Genomic DNA, 18,105 nt, shown 5'->3' with positions numbered 1-18,105 from the left:
GATTATATTTAGAGGCTGTTTAGTTCTAGGAAGTTGGAATTTGGGGCTACTGTAGCACGTTCGTTTTTATTTGACAATTAGTGTTTAAACATGGACTAATTAGGCTTAAAACGTTTGTCTCGTAATTTCCCACCAAACTGTGCAATTAGTTTTTTTTCGTCTATATTTAATGCTCCATGCACGGGCCACAAACATTCGATTTGATAGGTACTGTAGCACTTTTTAGGATTTTGATGTGGAACTAAACAAGGCTTACTTACGTGAGCAAGAAGGGAAGGGAAGTGATCTGTGTTGAAATACATGGCAGCATGGTGTGGTTACAAACAAGATAGAGGTTAGGAGGATTAATGTGCATGCATACGGAGTCATTGTACCTTAATTTTTTTCTTTATTTAGATATATTTTGTTGGGCAAGTCCCTTCAGGAGTCTTATTCGTCTAGGGTATAAATATAAACCTCCGGACATTCAGCCTGTTTGCTGGTTGGTTTCTGGGCTGATAAGCCCGACTGGTGCTGGTTTGTTATGAGAGGAAAATATTGTACCATGACTGATAAGCTATGACTGAAACCAACAAGCGAACAGGCTGGTTGTAAAAGACAGAAACACTCAATCAATACAATTTTTTCGGCTTTCATCATCGCATTAGGAGTAGGAGTACTGTAGATCTCGACGAGTTCTTCAGCAAACGGGGTTGCACTGACTGATCGACCTCCAGCCTGCTTGTGAGTACTGTCACAACTTGTATTGTGTTTACAAAGCTGCATCAGCTGATTGATCTTTTATGAGCTATAATATAAGTTAGTTATCGATTCATACCATTGTTTGTAAGGCTGCATCAGCTGATTGATTTCTTACGAATCATAATATAGATCAAAGTTACCGATCTTGTGTTAAATAACTTGTTGTTTAATACAATATCACAAGTTATCGAATCTGCTAAAATTAGTAAGATTTTTCTTATTGTTTTTGGTTGATTCACCGGTTATCGATCTTGTTATAATTAATGTCTTATTAATTATAACAAATCATCTGATTGAGATAGAGATAGATCGGCATCATATTATCTTAATTGGTCGTCTTCCAATCTAGTCACGCTTTAAATCTTATGATTGATGGCTTAATCCCGCTAGATCGGTTGTTTTATCTCTATTTCAATCGAACATAATATGCATTCAAAGACATGTTTCAATCTTGAATGAATTCACTAGTTAATGAAATCTAATTTAATGACACTACTATAGCTGCATCGATCCGATCGAACCTCACTGGTTAGACTTTAGATTAGAAATTATTGATTAGTGGTTTTATTCATGATCGAGATATATACTCTGTTTGTTTGCTATGCCTGCATCGGCTATTTAGCCGATTGCCTATACATTCACGCATATAGCATGTTTTTATGAATCTGTCGACATATAGATGGTTTTAAAGATTTTTCGGCTTTAGTTTGTTATCATTATCATAGCTGCATTGATCCGGCCGAACCTAACTATTGATGATAATAGATTAGATTCAGATTGTTTATGGATTCATTTACATTAGACAGTCAATTGTTCGCGTGTCAAACTCTTTTCATCAAATTTACCGGCTCACACTTTATACTGATTATGTTCTATTTAGCCGATGATGTTTTCTCATATCGCTTCTTTGCTGATTATCAACTCTGTAATCGATTGTTAACATTAATCGACCATTTGGTCATATATATTGGAATTTTAAGGAAAGATCTTCTGATTTTTGTATTTGGGTGTATTGTACTTGTTTTTGTATAGATTAATCAGTCACCATAAATCTGCTATGATCCATGAGCATCGGTTATTTAGATTCATATCATTATCATTTAATATTAGCCGATAATCCTTAATTTAAAGATTTTTATTTTATGGATACGCCGGATATCGACTATTTAGTCGATAGCCTTATTGAATTGGCTATCTAGCCGTACATTTGGAACTATCTAGAGCAATACCGACATGTTGTACCTTAAATTACTGGTAAGATTTTCTCTCCTCGTCAACTGCAGGTCAAATTGACTGGCACGTCGTTGGGTTTTCAGATTCGGCTGGTTTTGTGTTGAAGCCAAGCAGATCTCAGGTCTCGTTCTGCTCAGATCTTCCGGCTTGTCATGTGTTGATCACATCGCCATATTTTTGTGTCAAATGTCTTTGCAAAATATATTTGTCTGGATAAAAACATAATGCAAATTATGCCAACTGAGATGGCGGAATTTTGGTTACCATCGTTTGAATTGGTGGAATTTTCTTTTTCTACCAACTCATCTTTAAAATATCATAATTTTTATATATGAACTTGGATGAAGATAAAAAATATATAAATATTGTCGAGAAAAAATGATATAAGCAACTTTGTGGTTTATGCCATTTTCATTTGAGGTCATTTTGATACTTAAAAAATTGATCCAGTGTTCTGATTTGTATTTGCAGATCTGAAATTAAATTGATTATTTAGGTAATAAGATGGCTTTAAATGAAAAATATTGTAAACTAAAAGATTGAAGACCTCTTCGGTATCTACAATTTTATAAATGTGATCCCTATACGAGGTTATATGAAAAAGTTATGATTTTTCTAAATATGTTGCGCTAGCAAATGATAAATCGAGACAATTTTTATTGACATTCTTACAAAGCATATCTACAAAAACTATAACTTTTCATATAGTCACATACTCCCTCTGTACAGAAATGTAATCATTATAGAAAAAAAATCAAACTTTATAAATTTTGATCAAAAGTTAGTCAAATTATATGAAACTTTAGAGCACAAAAAGGGTTAAAGTCTACTTTGTATGATTTTTCCTCTAGTCAAATATGATATCATGTCTGGATGGAGGGAGTATAAAGATAAAATTTATACAAGAATCTTATTTATCGTTGAGCTCTAAACCCTTTTAGTTCACAACATTTTTGTTTGAACCATCTTGGTACCAAAACAATCAATATAATGTTTAGATCTACAAATACAAATCTGAACATTATATCAATTATGTTGGTATCAAAACAATTTTAAATTAATAAGTCATGAACTAAAAAATTATGGGTCTCCTCAAAATAAAATCTATAATTTTTATATAAATTTTATCTTCATTCGAGCTATACTTTGGTGTTAAAGCATTGAGTCGAACTCTTTTCTTCGATGTTAAGGGAGTAGATGAATAGCGATCGACTATTCAGAAAGGGTAGAAGACCTATTCTAGGATATATAATGCATTACAGACGTTTCATCATTACCCTTCAATTCGTTTATTCTATTCCAGATTCCACTTCTGGATAGAGAAACGAGCGAAACATTTATACAAAATACCATATATGTGTATAAACACACGTCGTAAACAGTAACAGATGCACACAGCTGTTCCATAGAACCGTCTCCATAGATTTTTTTTCTTATAAGAATTATTACTGAAAAACAGCTCTTATATTATCCTTGGGTCTCTGTACCTCCTGCCACAGTTTAAACATTTTTTTAAACAAAGATGCAATAACTTAGATCTTCAGAGTCTCGACAATTCTCATTCCCTTCGGCGAAATGTTCTTGGAGCACAGCCACGAAGTCCTTGACCTTAATTCGTCGGTACCTCTCCGGACGACGATTCTCGTCCACTAAACCAGCCGCCGGCTCAAGCATTTTCTCACCATCAACGGCGTAGAAAATGGCCAGTGACATCCTCTCTTTCTCTGTTGGTGAGTGGTGACGACCCTGTGCACGGGGCTCTTGAAGATCCCGTTGTTCATTATCTGCGTCAAAATTTTACACAGAAATTCAGAACCAGCTAGCTAGAATAGGAACTTGGACAATGGTTTCGCAGACGCCTTACCTCCATGGAGTCTCCCAAGTTGATCAGCAAGGAGTGTCGGGCGGATGGGACACTGTACCACATGCCATCCCGCAGAACCTGCAGCCCGACGACGTCTTTGTCGACGAGAAGAACAGTGAGAGCGCCGGGGTCGGAGTTGGGCTTGATACCCAAGACGAACTCTGGCCTTGGACAGGGAGGGTAGTAGTTGAATCTGGCGTGTGCCGGAGCCCTGTCAGTCTGTCACCCATCTGGCTGATGAAATAGTCCTCATCAAGCTCAAAGATCCTGGCCATTGCTCGCAGGACGGTGTCCCTTATTCTCTTGGTTTCTGATGCATACTCGAGCAGAACATCCCTCAAGAAAAAAAAGAAATAAAGGACTTCAAAGATTACTTTGTTCCAAATCATTTTGTCTTGCTAATATTATGAGTATGTAGCTGCTGCATAGCTTTCCTGGAAATCATCCTAACAAAGTACTACTTCATTTTTCCATCTATGCTTCATGCTCATGAGCATCACAATTTACAACTATCACAAAATGAAGTACATCATATCTCTGTTAGAATAAGTATTTGATTAGTTATTAGACTCTTTGTTTTCATATTCCCTCTATCCTTTCATATCCCCATGTATTTCTATAGAAACACGTCTTGAGATTAATGGAAAATTGAGTTGAGTTAATCCTCCAATACGGTATCGAAAGGGTCACGATCCCTTCGCTTCCGCTCTCCCTAGACCGTCGGACTCCCCCGACGTTCTCCACCTACTCGCGCCGCCCTACGCCGCGTACCCCTCCACCTCCGACGCGCTGCATCGCGGGGCATCGCGGCGCGCCTGGCGTCATCGCGGCCCGCCTGGCGTCGCGGTCCTCATCTACGTCACGGTCCTCATCGCGGGCGTCGCGGTTCTTCATCTACGTCGCGGTTTTTCACGGGCGTCGCGGTGGGCAAGTTCGAGCCGGACAGCTACGTCACGGGACGTCGAGGTTCCTCTACGTCGCGGCCTCCTCGTCGCGGCCACGAACATCGCGGCCTCTACGTCGCGTCTCTACGTCACGGCCACGATCCTCATCCGACCCCTGCACGCCGCTTCTTCCTCTGTCACCATGCCGCCGACCATCGAGGAGCTCCAGCAGGCGGCCGAAGAGGCGATCGTTGCTGCCGAAGCGGCCACCGCCCAGGCCCGGGCAGCCACTGCTCGTGCGTAGGAAGCCGATCAACGGCTTGCCGAGTATGAGAACGTGGAGCAAGCACAGCTCCACGCTCAGGCCATCGCGGTGAACAACATCAAGCTGATGATCCCCCTCGTCCTCGAGCAGACGTCCACCTTCTACGGTCGTTGGCGCTCGCTCTTCCTCAACACCGTGTCCAAATATGCCCTTGATTGTCTCGTGCTCACCGATGATGATTTCTCCACGGATCCTCACTGGCATCGCATGGATTGTAACGTTAAGTCATGGCTTTTTGGCACGGTGGCGCCTAACCTCATTGAAGCTGTCTCCACTGCTTCCCCGACATCGCGCACCATTGGGCTCGGGCTTGAAGAGCAGTTCATCGGCAACAAAGAAACGCGTGCCATCGTCCTTGATGCCGAGTTTCGGACCCTTGTTCATGGGGATCTTTCTATCACCGACTATTGCAACAAGATGAAGCGCATGGCGGATGCTCTGGGGACTTTGGGTGAGCCGGTCTTGGACCGCACCTTGGTCCTCAACGTTCTTCGTGGCCTTAATGAGCGGTACTCTCATATGGTGGCTATGATCAAGCGCACACGTCCGTTTCCGTCATATTCCGACGTCCGTGCTGATCTACTCATCGAAGTGCTGACCACCACCCCGACGGCATTTGTGGCCTCCTATTCGTCACGCTCTTCTGCGCCACGTCCTGGTGGCCCTCCCACTGGCCATGGCGCGGCTGGCCAGGGCGGACAGGGCGGTCGGGGCCGCACCACTCATGGTAGCCACGGCGGACAGGGAAGCTCCGCATCCGGCGGGGGCTCCAACCGACAGCGCCGACGTTGGCGCTCCAACACGTCCGGCGGCGGTCAGGCTGGTGCGCATCCGTTCGGTCCTTGGCCGGCGCACTGGAACCCGCTCACAGGGACGTTAGCCGTCTGGCCCGGCCAACCTAGGGCACGCCCGCCACTACCCCAGCCAACTTTTTCCGTGACGGCCAGAACCGTCAGGAAAAATAGTGTAAACCGTCGGGGATTGTTTTCCGTGACGGCAACCGTCAGGAATTGGCCGTCAGGGATTGACTGTCAGGGAAGGTGAAGTTTCCCTGACGGAAACCCGTCAGGGATGTTTCCTGACGGCTGGGCCCGTCAGGGAAGGTCTCTCGCGACGGTTCATGGGCATACCGTCAGGAAATGTTTCCTGTCGGGTACTAAACCGTCAGGGAAGGTTTAAACTTTCCGTGACGGTTGTCTAACCGTCAGGAATTTCTCAAACTTTCTCTGTCACCCATCAAACCGTCAGGGAAACCTTTTTCCCTTCCTCTCGGTTACCTACCGTCAGGAAAGGTTTTGTCTACTCCTGACGGTATAGCTTTGACAGGAATTCATTTTTCCCAAAATACAGCTTATTAGAGCCATTAAAAATACTTTCAACAGCAACTAATTGCAGCAATATTACAAAGTTATTGAACCATTCATTTACATTACATTCCATGGTCTTCCAATATCATTCAAGTATTCACACGAACACTCAATCCAAAGCTGCATTGCACTTACTGCCTCCTACTTGGCCATCTAGTTAGGTACAGCTAGCATAATTTGAAGTACAGGATCAGCCACATGTTCAAATGGCAGTTTCATAACAGGAACCTATGAAGGCGATATATAGCTCCCAACCAAAATAGGCATCTAGCATCTATTACTTTAAGATGACATGCCATGACCCTTGAGGAGGCAATCTGCTAGTAGGTAGCTGCTATCTCACAACCAACATACCTCTGTTGCACAACATGTCCTTCAAACAGCATGCTGGTTGTTGCCTTGACCCTTGAGAAGGCAATCTGCTAGTAGCTAGTTGCTCTCTCAACCAAAAAATGCAGCTTTGGTGGCAATGTGCTGCTGTTTCTTCGCAAGCCTGCATGCTCTGAGTAGGCATTATGCAGCTGCTACTTCACAACTAGCACCCATGCTTTGAATAGCAACAAAATCCATTTTTGTTGCCCTTCTAACTTGCTGGTTGTTGCCAAAACCTGTAGTCTGATGAACAAAAGACTACGGCTCCAAAAAAATACTTCCTGCCATCACACAAATCAATGGCCATCGCTATTGTCCAGGTTGGCTGACGCATGAGAGGATCCATCTATAGCCCCTCCCTACATTCAAAATGAAAAAATTGGACCGTTCATGAGAATATGTAGACCAGATAAATTGTGGAAATGATTAACTTTGAAAGGAACATATCTATATGTGGACCAACATCAGGCACTATGAAAAGATGAAAGATGCTAAATGTTGCGGCTGCTGGTTCATGTTATTTGGAATGGCCAAGCAATACATCAGTTTCAGTAAGATAATAATTATTCTTCATATTGATCAATATCAGCCCCAGCCCCCAAGTTAGTGCAATGTCCATCAGCCCCAACCCCCAAGTGAGTGATAAGTGTAATGATCAGACTTGAGTAGCAGTAGTTCAGATATTACGTGCATGGCTGCTAGTAGACAATGTGATAACTTAATATGCATCAACACTTAAGATTTAATCTCACCATCTCATTTTCTTCTTCCTGCAGTAGTTGAGGTGGTATCTCTATCTGTACTTTGCTAACAATGAGCTGCAAGTGAAGAATTATTAGTATTGCAATCTGACCTTCAATTCCATTGCAGAGATAGTGTACCAGAATAGAATTGTACCTCAAGTAGACGAGCATTACGCTTCACATCTCGAGTCAATGCAGCATTTTGTTGAGCCAAGGCCATGTTTTGTTGAGTTAACTGACCAACGGTTGCAACTGAATGCTCATATCTTGCAAACAGATTCTGAAAAGCCCTTGAGGTTGTTGGCCTTGTCCCACTTGCCTTAGCAACATCAATTATCATAGCCTTCTTCACAGCACCATCTCCTATTGCAAGACGACCATGGGCCAAGCCACCACCAATCTTGTATGCAATATGACCATCAAAGGGTTGCTCTTGCCAGTTATCTGGGTATTTTTCTTGTAATGCCTCATTGTAGGCATCCTAAAAACAACACAAGTAGTTAGCTAGGAATTAAGAATGGAAAAGCACATAAGTATATAGAAATTCTGCTACATACAACAAGTTTCTTTGTCTGCTGAGGAATTGGCCCAGCATTCCCATTGGCATCACAATTTTTAACACCAGATCTCATGCAGCAGAAAGCATTTGTTACTGTGCCTTTCGTAGGTCCATACTTTGCTCCCTTCAAGGCATAAAAAGAAGTGATCAATGTTTTTTTGAGCATGAAATGGCAGGTGCTCTGCCTTTGCATTAAGTAGAGGTGAAAAGAACAGGTACAGATAAGTTTAAATGCTGGTTATACTTTCTAGCTATGTTCAAATGGGAGTGATCAATGTTAATGCCTAATAAATAATCAAAGTCATTCAGAAAGAAATTGCTTGTGATAAAGTAGATTACCAGAAATTGTTGAGTCTCAACTAATGGCCTAGAACCACCCCTATTTTGAGCGCCATCAGGATTTTTTTTCCGAGAATCTTGCCCAAGCTTCCTTTTCTTCAAGTATTCAGCAGAGCACCAATACTTGCAAAGGGACTCCCAGCATTCATCAGTGAACCAATCAGGCTTGCACTGCATGTACTCTTCAAAAGTAAGTAACTTAGAAGATGCAAATGCATCAGTCTTTGGGCTTTTAATGATCTCCCGATAGTAGTACTTGACAGCATCTGGACGAGCTTGGTACATCATATTCTTGCATTGATTGTGTGCATATTTCTCAAATACACGGTCTGCTTCGTCTTCAAGTTCTTCAGGAACTGAATATATGCTCTGCACAAGAAACAACCATCAAGCATACTGCAGTGGACAGAACCTAATTCTTGTGCAACATGAAAGAAGTGCAATGGCAAAACTTAATTCTCACCCAAAACTCTTGTTTCACACGGTCAGCTGGTGTTTGACCATCATTCCTTACAATGTGCGAATAGTGGGACCATTTGCTTGCATGATATTTGAACTCACAACCATCTCTAGTAGTCCCTTTGATGATTGGGGGATATTCTTTCTTTAAAATCACTCCAAGGATGGGGCCTTTCTTCATTTTATCATCAATTGAGTAGTTAGCGTAGCGGAATTGGCTGCGTCAATCAGAAAAGTGAATCAAGGCAAAAAATGGATTAGCAAGTTCTAACAGTAGCATTGTCCACACTAGGGAGAAAAAAATAGTGGTCACATACTTGTCACCCTCAGGTATTAAGGCTATCTGACCATTGCGAGGCTTATGCGGTTTATTGCGGCCCCTTATCCTCTTTGCTTCGGGGGGCTGACTGTCCACGTCATTTGTGACGTCACTTGACCGTGGTCGCCTATCCGTCCGATGATTGAACGACTGCATCTCCTGCCACAAAAAAATGTTACAAAAAGAAGTACAAGCTGTAGAAAAACAAAAACTGCATACATAAGATACATAGCAACACAAATAAGATGCACATAAAGAAACTAAAACCGTCACATTCTCATACAAGATACATAGCATCACACATATAAGAAACATAGCAGGTACATGAGTCCAGATTTGGATAGAAATAGAAATTAAACAACAAGATACATGAGTCCAAATTTTAGATAGAAATAAGACTTAAACATTAGTACAATAATTTCAGAAATACAACAATCATTTTTAGAAATCCTCTTCTTCGTAGCAGTCTTCATCATAGGATTCAGCATCATCTTCGTCGCCTTCTTCATCACTTTCTAATATCTCTTCCTGCTCTGGAGCAACAGTTTGCTTCTCTAGCTGTTCCAATTCTTTTGGATCAGTTATTTCATCTGAGGCTAATGTGTCAATCAATTCAATGTCACCTAGATCGATCACAAATGTGCCTTCCAATCCATCCTCTTGGAAAAATGAGATGTCATTTGTTGGCCCTTCAGTTTCAATGGAATCATTGTTGATGTCGATTGGAGGCAAACGATCTCTTGGTGCCACATGGTACACTACCCACCAGTCTTTTAAACTAGGGTCGTCACTAGCATATGATAGATAATAAACCTGTGTAACTTGACTTGCCAACACAAACGGTTCAAAATTTTGAAGCCTAGAGCTATGCTTCACTTCCACCAGACCAAGATTTTCAGTTCGCTTAACACCCCTAGAAGTCGGATCAAACCAGCGGCAATAAAATAAAACTAGATCAAGTTGTTCCCTGCCTTCCCATGAAATTTTAATGATGTCTTCAATAACACCAAAGTACTCAAGAGCATTTCCATTGTCATCAGTACACGTCACACAAACACCACTATTGGTTGTAGCCAATCCTGCCCGCTTACTCTCATACTTCTCAGACCGAAACCTATATCCATTCACATCATAGCAACCATAGGAGGACACCCTTTTGCGAAACCCATATGAAATTTGACGCAACACATTGTGAACACTTGATCTGATTGCACACTGCAAACAGTTGCATTTCATTTATTAGTGTTTATTACGATTTAAATAGGAAAAAAAAACTTGCTAAAATTGAGTTGTGACATTACTATGTTTTTGAACCAATCAAAGAAATTGGGGCCTCTATTTCTGCCACGTGTGCCTTTCCAACCATTTAATCTTAAGTTACTAATATCCCGTGCACTTGGCTGTGAGCGACCCTTCCATTGTTCATTATCAAATTCTCTACAAGGACATATTTGACATTGTTACAGTACAAGTATCAATCAAAAAATAACTTTGAACCATATAAGTAGAAGGCATACTTGAAGAAATCATCCATTTCAGGGATGTTAGTTAATATGTATAGGGCTGCTGCCTTTGACTGTTCTGTTGTGAGGTCACGAAAACCCAGTGAGATGAAGCATCTACCAATGTGTTCAAACAGTTCAATGCCACAATCCCTTACAGAAGTTGAGCCAGCATCATCATATCTAGGTGTTTTATTTCGAACAGAATGTACATTAGATCTAAAATACAGAGAGAGAAAGTTTGTGGCCTCTTCAACAAGATAAGCCTCAACAATGGAGCCCTCAACTCGAGCCTTATTTCGGACTTTGTTTTTAATGCCCAGAATATACCTACATGTTAAATTCCATTTAGTAAATCCAATAGGTACCATACTAAATAGATGAAAGGGAAAGTTTTTGGTTCACCTCTCAAATGGATACATCCATCGATATTGGACAGGGCCTCCTAATAATGCCTCATCAGCAAGATGAATTATTAAGTGTTGCATTGGATTGAAGAAACCTGGGGGGAATATTTTCTCTAGTTTGCAAATAAGCACTGCTATGTTCTCTTTCAATGATAATATTGAATCTTTGCTGATTTGTTTAGCACACAACTGCCTATAAAAATAACTCAACTCTGCCAAAGAAGTCCAAATACCTTCAGGTAGAAACCCTCGAAATGCAACAGGCAGTACACGCTCAATAAAGATATGAAAGTCATGACTTTTCAAACCAAAAATCTTCTTTTGCAGCAGATTAACCCCACGCCTAATATTAGCAGCATACCCATCTGGAAACTTGAGTTCTTGGAACCAATTTAGAATTTTGATCTTATCATCCTTATCTATACAGTATGGGGCCCTTGGTCTCTGCCACTTCCCATTCCTTTTATACAAATGAAGAGATGGACGGTCACAAAGCAGCTCTATGTCTTGTCTAGCTTTCACATTATCTTTAGTCTTATCTTTAATATCAAAACATGTGTTCCAAATAGCTTCAGCCACATTTTTTTCATTATGCATCACATCTATATTGTGACGAAGCAGTAATTTAGTAAAGTAAGGAAGCTGCCAAAGGCCACTTATATATTTCCAGTTGTGTTGTTTTCCATATTTGTCTGTATCATCGACCAGTCTGTATAGCTGATCCTTAACCTCCACTCCGGTTAAACTCCTAGGGGGTCCTTCATGTACTACCTTGCCCTTGCGAAACGCATTTGCTTCGTTTCGAAAGGGATGATCTATAGGAAGAAACCGCCTATGGTAGTCAAACCATGTAGCCTTAAGGCCTTTCTTTAATCGATATGCATTGCCCTCACACATGCATTGTGGACATGCAAAAATCCCATGGGTGCTCCATCCAGCAAACATGCCATATGCTGGAAAATCATGTATTGACCATAAGTATGATGCTCTCATAGTAAAGTGTCGCTTCACCGAAGCATCATATGTTTTTACCCCAGCCCATAAATTTAGCAATTCATCTATCATAGGTTGTAGCAATACACTTAGTTTGTTTCCAGGATGTTCTGGTCCAGGGATGACCATAGCAAGGAATATGTACTCAGGCTTCATGCAAACACCAGGAGGAAGATTATAGGGAACCCAAAAAACTGGCCAACAAGAGTAAGAAGCTGCATTCAATTTATATGGTGTGAATCCATCAGTTGCAAACCCAAGTCTTACGTTCCTAGCATCTTCTGCAAAATCTGGGAAATCATCATCAAATTGCTTCCATGCCTTGCCATGGCATGGATGCAACATTTTTGTAGACCTTGCGACATGATCTTCTTTGTGTGAACGCATTAGTTTTGCTGTGCCCTCATGTGCATATAATCTTTGTAACCTATCTGTAATAGGCAGGTAGCGCAACACTTTACGTGGAACCTTGTTTGATCCATCCTTATAGCGGGAGGTACCACATATGTCACACGTATCCTTATTCTTGTTATCTTTGTAGTATAGCATACAATTTTTTTCACAAACATCAATTTTATGGTATTGCATGCCAAGGCCCTCTAGCAGTTTTTTGGAACGATAGAAATCTTGGGGGATCTTAGAATTAGGGGGAAGGAGTTCATGCACAAGGCCCACATAATTATCATAACATGCTACTGACAGATTGTACTGTGATTTAATGGCCAATAGACGAGCAACAGTAGAGAGCCTAGAGTGCAAGGTTTGGTCATGTACTCGCTCATCTGCACTAACAGCCATTCTATAGAAAGCTTCAGCAAAACCAGTTGGTGTTTCCTCATCTAATGGTGGGTGCCCACCAGCTAAGTCAACAAGCATATCATCCATTCGATCCGTCTCACCAAATCCCTCAGGCTGTACCTCTAAACCAATCACATGTTCATGGTTTTCCCGCCTCTCTCCATGTGATGTCCAAGTTTGGTAATTTTCTTTGTACCCATTGTGGCACAAATGCAACTCTATCTTAGGCCTTTTATGCCTGAAATAATTCCGACACATGGCACAAGGGCACTTAATTGTATCAGACTCAACTAATTCAGGGATTGAGTAGGCACGATCCAAAAACTCATTTATTTTCTCAACCCATTCATTCGTTGGCCTACCACGCTTCCAACCACTATACATCCAGCCACGATCTGCCATATCTTATCTGCAAACTTATGAGAAGTTTAGAACTACTAACCAGCTGCAAATCAAATTCTGTGCATACAATTCTGGAAGCAGTTGTGGAATGGCAACAAGAACAACCAATGAGATCAGCAGTCAGACACCTGTTAAACATCGAATGAAAATATCAGTCATTGCTAAACAAGAAATGTACAAAAAAAGTCAGTTTTTTAAATACTAATATAGTGCAGAATCAACAACATGATTTAACCCATTTTAAGAGATGGCTATAGAGAATGACAATGGAATTAAGGAGCGAAGAACTAACCAACCATTTCAAGCAAACCAGAGATATAATAAATAGAGCAAAATCCGGTCACAAGTCATATCACAACCACAATACAAAGGACGGAATCAATCAGATTAAATGACAATACAATTCTATTACCGTGCCAGTAAGAAAGTAGCAGACATGAACATAGGATAGTATACTGAAACGAAAACTACACTCCAAATGTTTTAACAATGCCAAAAAATTCAGATAAGTTATAGTACTATTGAGATTAAGGTTCATTGAAAGAAACGCTTACCACTAAATGGTAACTCCCAGTGTAGCCAGAAGCGAAATGGCAACAGCAATAGCCTCGAGTCAACTTACCTGTTACAAATTTACAACTTATGTATGTCCGACAAAACCAAAGAAGAAATACTGTATAGCATGAATCGATAAAAATCTGAGAGGATGAACTAACCAACTAGATCTTCACTGGACAATCACTAGCAGAAATTCCAGGTCGTCAATAGGTGCTTAAGAAAATGTCTCTCAGGCCATGATTCACCTCTCCCACTTCTGTACATGCACAACACAATTTGCTTCAGGCCTAAAAAGAAAAGGAAGAAATCTCCACAAGCAGTTGGGGTGATAACAGAACTATCGTGAGTACCTGGAATCACAGAGCAAGGGGATGAACTTGGATTGTTGATGCAACTTATACCAGATCTGTGAGATTGAAGGCAGCCACCTTTTCCACCGTACACATACAAGCAAGAACGAATTTGCTTTAGTAAAAAAAAGGAAAATTCCATCGAACACATACAAGCAACAACAGAATTGGTGGTACCTCGTACCTGGCTTCTGGACGTCGTGGGGAACGGCGTCGGGGCTAGGGTATAGGGGCGGGGGGCGACGAGTCCGGTGGCTGACAGCATGGCGGCGGGTGGCCGACGGCCGGCGGCCGGCGGCGCTAGGGTTTCTAGGCGCCGGGGCTAGGGAATAGGAGAAGCAGCGACTGTTCTGGTGGCTGAGGACGGCCGACGGCGGGCGGGCGGTGGCGGGCTGCCGGCGGCGGCGGCGGCGATGCTGGGCGCTGGGTGGGGAGAGGCAGGCGGCGTCGCTCGATGCGGCAGGCTGGATGCGGCGCGAGCAGGCTGGCGGAAAGGAACCCGAGGAAAATAGATTGGGGATGGAGCCGGTCACGCGGGGCTGTTGGCGCGGACTGGACGCGCGCATCGGAATTTTTTGTCAGAATCCCGCGCGCTCGATCTGCTCCTCTCTCTGTTCTGTGGGCCAACAGCTGCGGTAGCCCGCGAAAATCATCTGTATGGGCTGGCGACGAGCACCCGTGACGGCAGGAGAAACCTTCCCGGACGGTATACAGGTCACGTGGGGGATGGTTTTGTGCCTCTGATGGGAGACGTGCAGCCGAGGGGAGTGGGCTGGGCCGACGGGAGAAAATGTGTCTCCGGTAGTGCGCGCAACCACCTCTCGCTCCACTGCCGCCACGTCCTCAAGCCCTTCGTCGCCAACGCATAGCAGCAGCAGTGCATCGGTCCGCAGCAGCCGCAGCCGCAGCCGCTGTACGCCGGCTCGCAGCAGCAGTACGGCGCCGGCCCGTCTACTCCTGCCTCCTACTATGGTGCTTCGTCGGCACCACCGTACCCCAACAGCAGCCCTGGACATGGGACCCTCAAGTCTTGGCCAACAACTTCAGCACCATGACGCTCACTCCTCCGCCAACCGATAACTGGTATATGGACTCAGGTGCTTCCTCTCAAATGGTCTTAAACTCTGACTCCCTATCCCATGCTTATCCTCCCAACGTTTTTACACCGTCCAATATCATCGTCGGTAATGGCTCTTCTCTACCCTTTACTGCGATCGGCTCTACTTCTTTTCCTATACCCGGTCTCTCATTCCATTTACATAATATTCTTGTTTCCCTGCATATTATTAAGAATCTTATTTTTGTCATTCATTTCACCACTGACAATTGTTCTATCGAATTTGACCATTTTTGCCTTTCTGTGAAGGATCTAGCAACGGGGAATGTGATCGTCAGGTGCAATAGTTCTAGGGAGCTATACTCCTTTCGGCCACCGGTCCACCCTCATGCCTTCGCTGCCATCACATCTACCCACGTGCTATGGCATCGCTGGCTTGGTCATCTTGGCCATGAGTCTCTAACTCACTTGGCACCTTCTTTACATTCGTCTTGTAATAAAAGTGAGTTAGAAACCTTATGTGATGCTTGTTAGTTAGGCCGCCACATGTGCCTCCCTTTTGTTCAATCCACTTCACGTGCTTCCCCAAACTTTGATTTAATACACTGTGATTTGTGGACCTCTCCAATTCCTAGTGTCAGTGGTTATAAATATTATCTTATAATTCTTGATGATTGTTCCCATTATTCATGGAATTTTCCTTTACGTCTTAAGTCAGACACATTTCCTACCCTTTCTAACTTTTTATGTCGCTACTCAGTTTGGCACCACGATTAAGACCGTCCAATGCGACAACGGTCGCAAATTCGACAACTCCACTGCTCGTACCATTCTCCTCACTCATGGCGCCACCATTCGCATGTCCTGTCCTCATACTTCTTCTCAAAATGGTCGTGCCGAACTTATCATCCGTTCCACTAATAACACCATGCGTTCCCTCATGTTCCAAGCTAGCCTCCCGCCATCCTACTGGGTGGAGGCTCTCCACACCGCCACCTATCTCCTCAACCGTCACCCCACCAAAACACTAAATTTCCAAACTCTGTATTTTGCTCTATGCGGTGCCTCTCCTTCCTATCAATATCTTCGTGTTTTTGGTTTATCTGCCACTACTCCCCATAAGCTTGCTCCTCGGTCTACCCTTTCTGTGTTCTTAGGCTATCCCTCAGTCCACAAGGGGTATCGCTACCTCGACTTAGCCACCAATCGCCTCATTATTTCTCGCCTGATGAATCTTCTTTTCCTTTTGCCGAGCTTCCTGCTCCTTTCCCTTCATCTAACCTTGACTTTCTGTCAAGTTTGACTATGTGTCTAGCACTATTCTTTCACCCATTGTTGCAGGTACTGGTGTTGCAGGTACAGGAGTCGCTGGTCCAGGAGTCACCGACTCTGGGTCCTCTCCCGTTGCCCCCGTTCATTCTCGGGTTGTTGCCAGCGAGAACCTGGAAATTCCGGACCCCGGGACCCTAGAAATTTCGGTGCCCCTCCTCCACACAGCAGCGCCCGGCTACCCCACTGGGCCTTCGGCGGGCACTGGGCCTTCGACGGTTGTCGTTTCTTCGGCCGGTGCTGGCACTGGGTCGCACCCAGCGGCGGCCCCTGGCTATCCTGCCAGCGCTGGGCACTCGGCGGCTGGTGGCACTGAGCTCCCGGCTGAGGCTGTTGGCTCCTCTCTCACTGGTGCTCCTCTTCCACAGGGGTCTGTTTCAATACCTTCCGTTGCAAATGATCATACCATGGTCACTTGAGGCAAGCACGATTTTTGACAACCCAGGACTATTATGAATCTCTAGGCCACTGTGTTGTCTCCCATTCCAAAGACATACCGTGGTGCTTTGTAAGAGGATTTCACCGCCCTCCAAGCAAACCACACCTGGGATCTTGTTCCTCCTCCACCTGGCACTAATATTGTTACAGGCAATTGCAAGTGGGTCTATCGGCACAAGTTACATCCAGATGGAACACTCGACCATTACAAAGCTCGTTGGGTCCTTTGAGGTTTTACACAACGTCCTGGTAGTGATTTTGGTGAAACATTCAGTCCTATTGTCAAGCCAGCCACCATCTACACAGTCCTTTCTTTGGCAGTCTCTCAAAATTGGTGAAAGGGGACCGTGACGTCTAAGAGGGGGGTTGAATTAGGCAACTTAAAACTCTAACTCTAAACTATGGTCTTTTTTTCTATCCTTAGCAAAACCTATGCAAAAGATAAACTATCTAAATGTGCAACTATGGTTTTGCTAATGTATTGCTATCTCTACCGCAAAAGGAGTTATGCAAACAATATAAATGCGGAAGCTAAATAGTAAGGTAGAGATATGCAAACTCCCATCGACGACTCTGGTATTTTTACCGAGGTATCGAGAAGCACGCAAGCTTCCCTTAGTCCTCGTTGGAGCCCCTCGCAAGGAATCGCTCGCAAGGGCCAAGCTTCCGGTCGGGTAACTCTATGGATAGCTCCGGGCCTTCCCCACGCGTAAGTGGGTCTCCAGTGTGCCTTCCAGCAAGCCTCTCCCGGACCGCTCCCCGCCGTCTTCACTATCAAGCTTCCGTTCGAACCGCCGCGGGCCTTGTTCCCTCCGATACATGGTGGCGGCTACACCACAAATACGGTTGGTGTGATCTCGCAAGATTACAAGCCTCTCCGATGTACAACAATAGTGCGCGCAGGCACCGAGTGGTAAGAGATATGCAAACCTCACTAAACACTAGGCCTAAACCTAGAGCAAGCGCATAAGTGGTGGTCTAATCAACCTAAGCACTAAGCACTAAGCACCATGCAAGTGAAGATCACTAAAATGGTGTATCAACACCCTTGGTATGTTTTCTCAGC

The 18,105-nt window shown here is 43.5% G+C and overlaps 1 protein-coding gene and 1 pseudogene across 1 annotated transcript; both read right to left on the bottom strand.

Moving 5' to 3' along the window:
• Positions 1 to 3,506: 3,506 nt before the first annotated feature.
• Positions 3,507 to 18,105, bottom strand: part of LOC136522475 (protein LATERAL BRANCHING OXIDOREDUCTASE 1-like) — a 40,454-nt pseudogene continuing 25,855 nt past the window's right edge.
• On the bottom strand, positions 9,647 to 13,307 carry LOC136522473 (uncharacterized). Its single transcript, XM_066516291.1, has 5 exons — positions 13,041 to 13,307; positions 11,113 to 11,162; positions 10,723 to 10,926; positions 10,507 to 10,642; positions 9,647 to 10,420 (listed from the first exon to the last, which is right to left on the bottom strand). Exons 1-5 carry the CDS (start codon positions 13,305 to 13,307, stop codon positions 9,647 to 9,649), a joined length of 1,431 nt encoding a protein of 476 aa, XP_066372388.1.

The sequence above is a fragment of the Miscanthus floridulus genome, chromosome 18 (assembly GCF_019320115.1).
Source record: "Miscanthus floridulus cultivar M001 chromosome 18, ASM1932011v1, whole genome shotgun sequence".
In the NCBI taxonomy this organism is placed as follows: Eukaryota; Viridiplantae; Streptophyta; class Magnoliopsida; order Poales; family Poaceae; genus Miscanthus; species Miscanthus floridulus.
The sequence above is the reverse complement of the archived record's forward strand: the minus strand, read 5'-3'. Positions and strand labels throughout refer to the sequence as shown.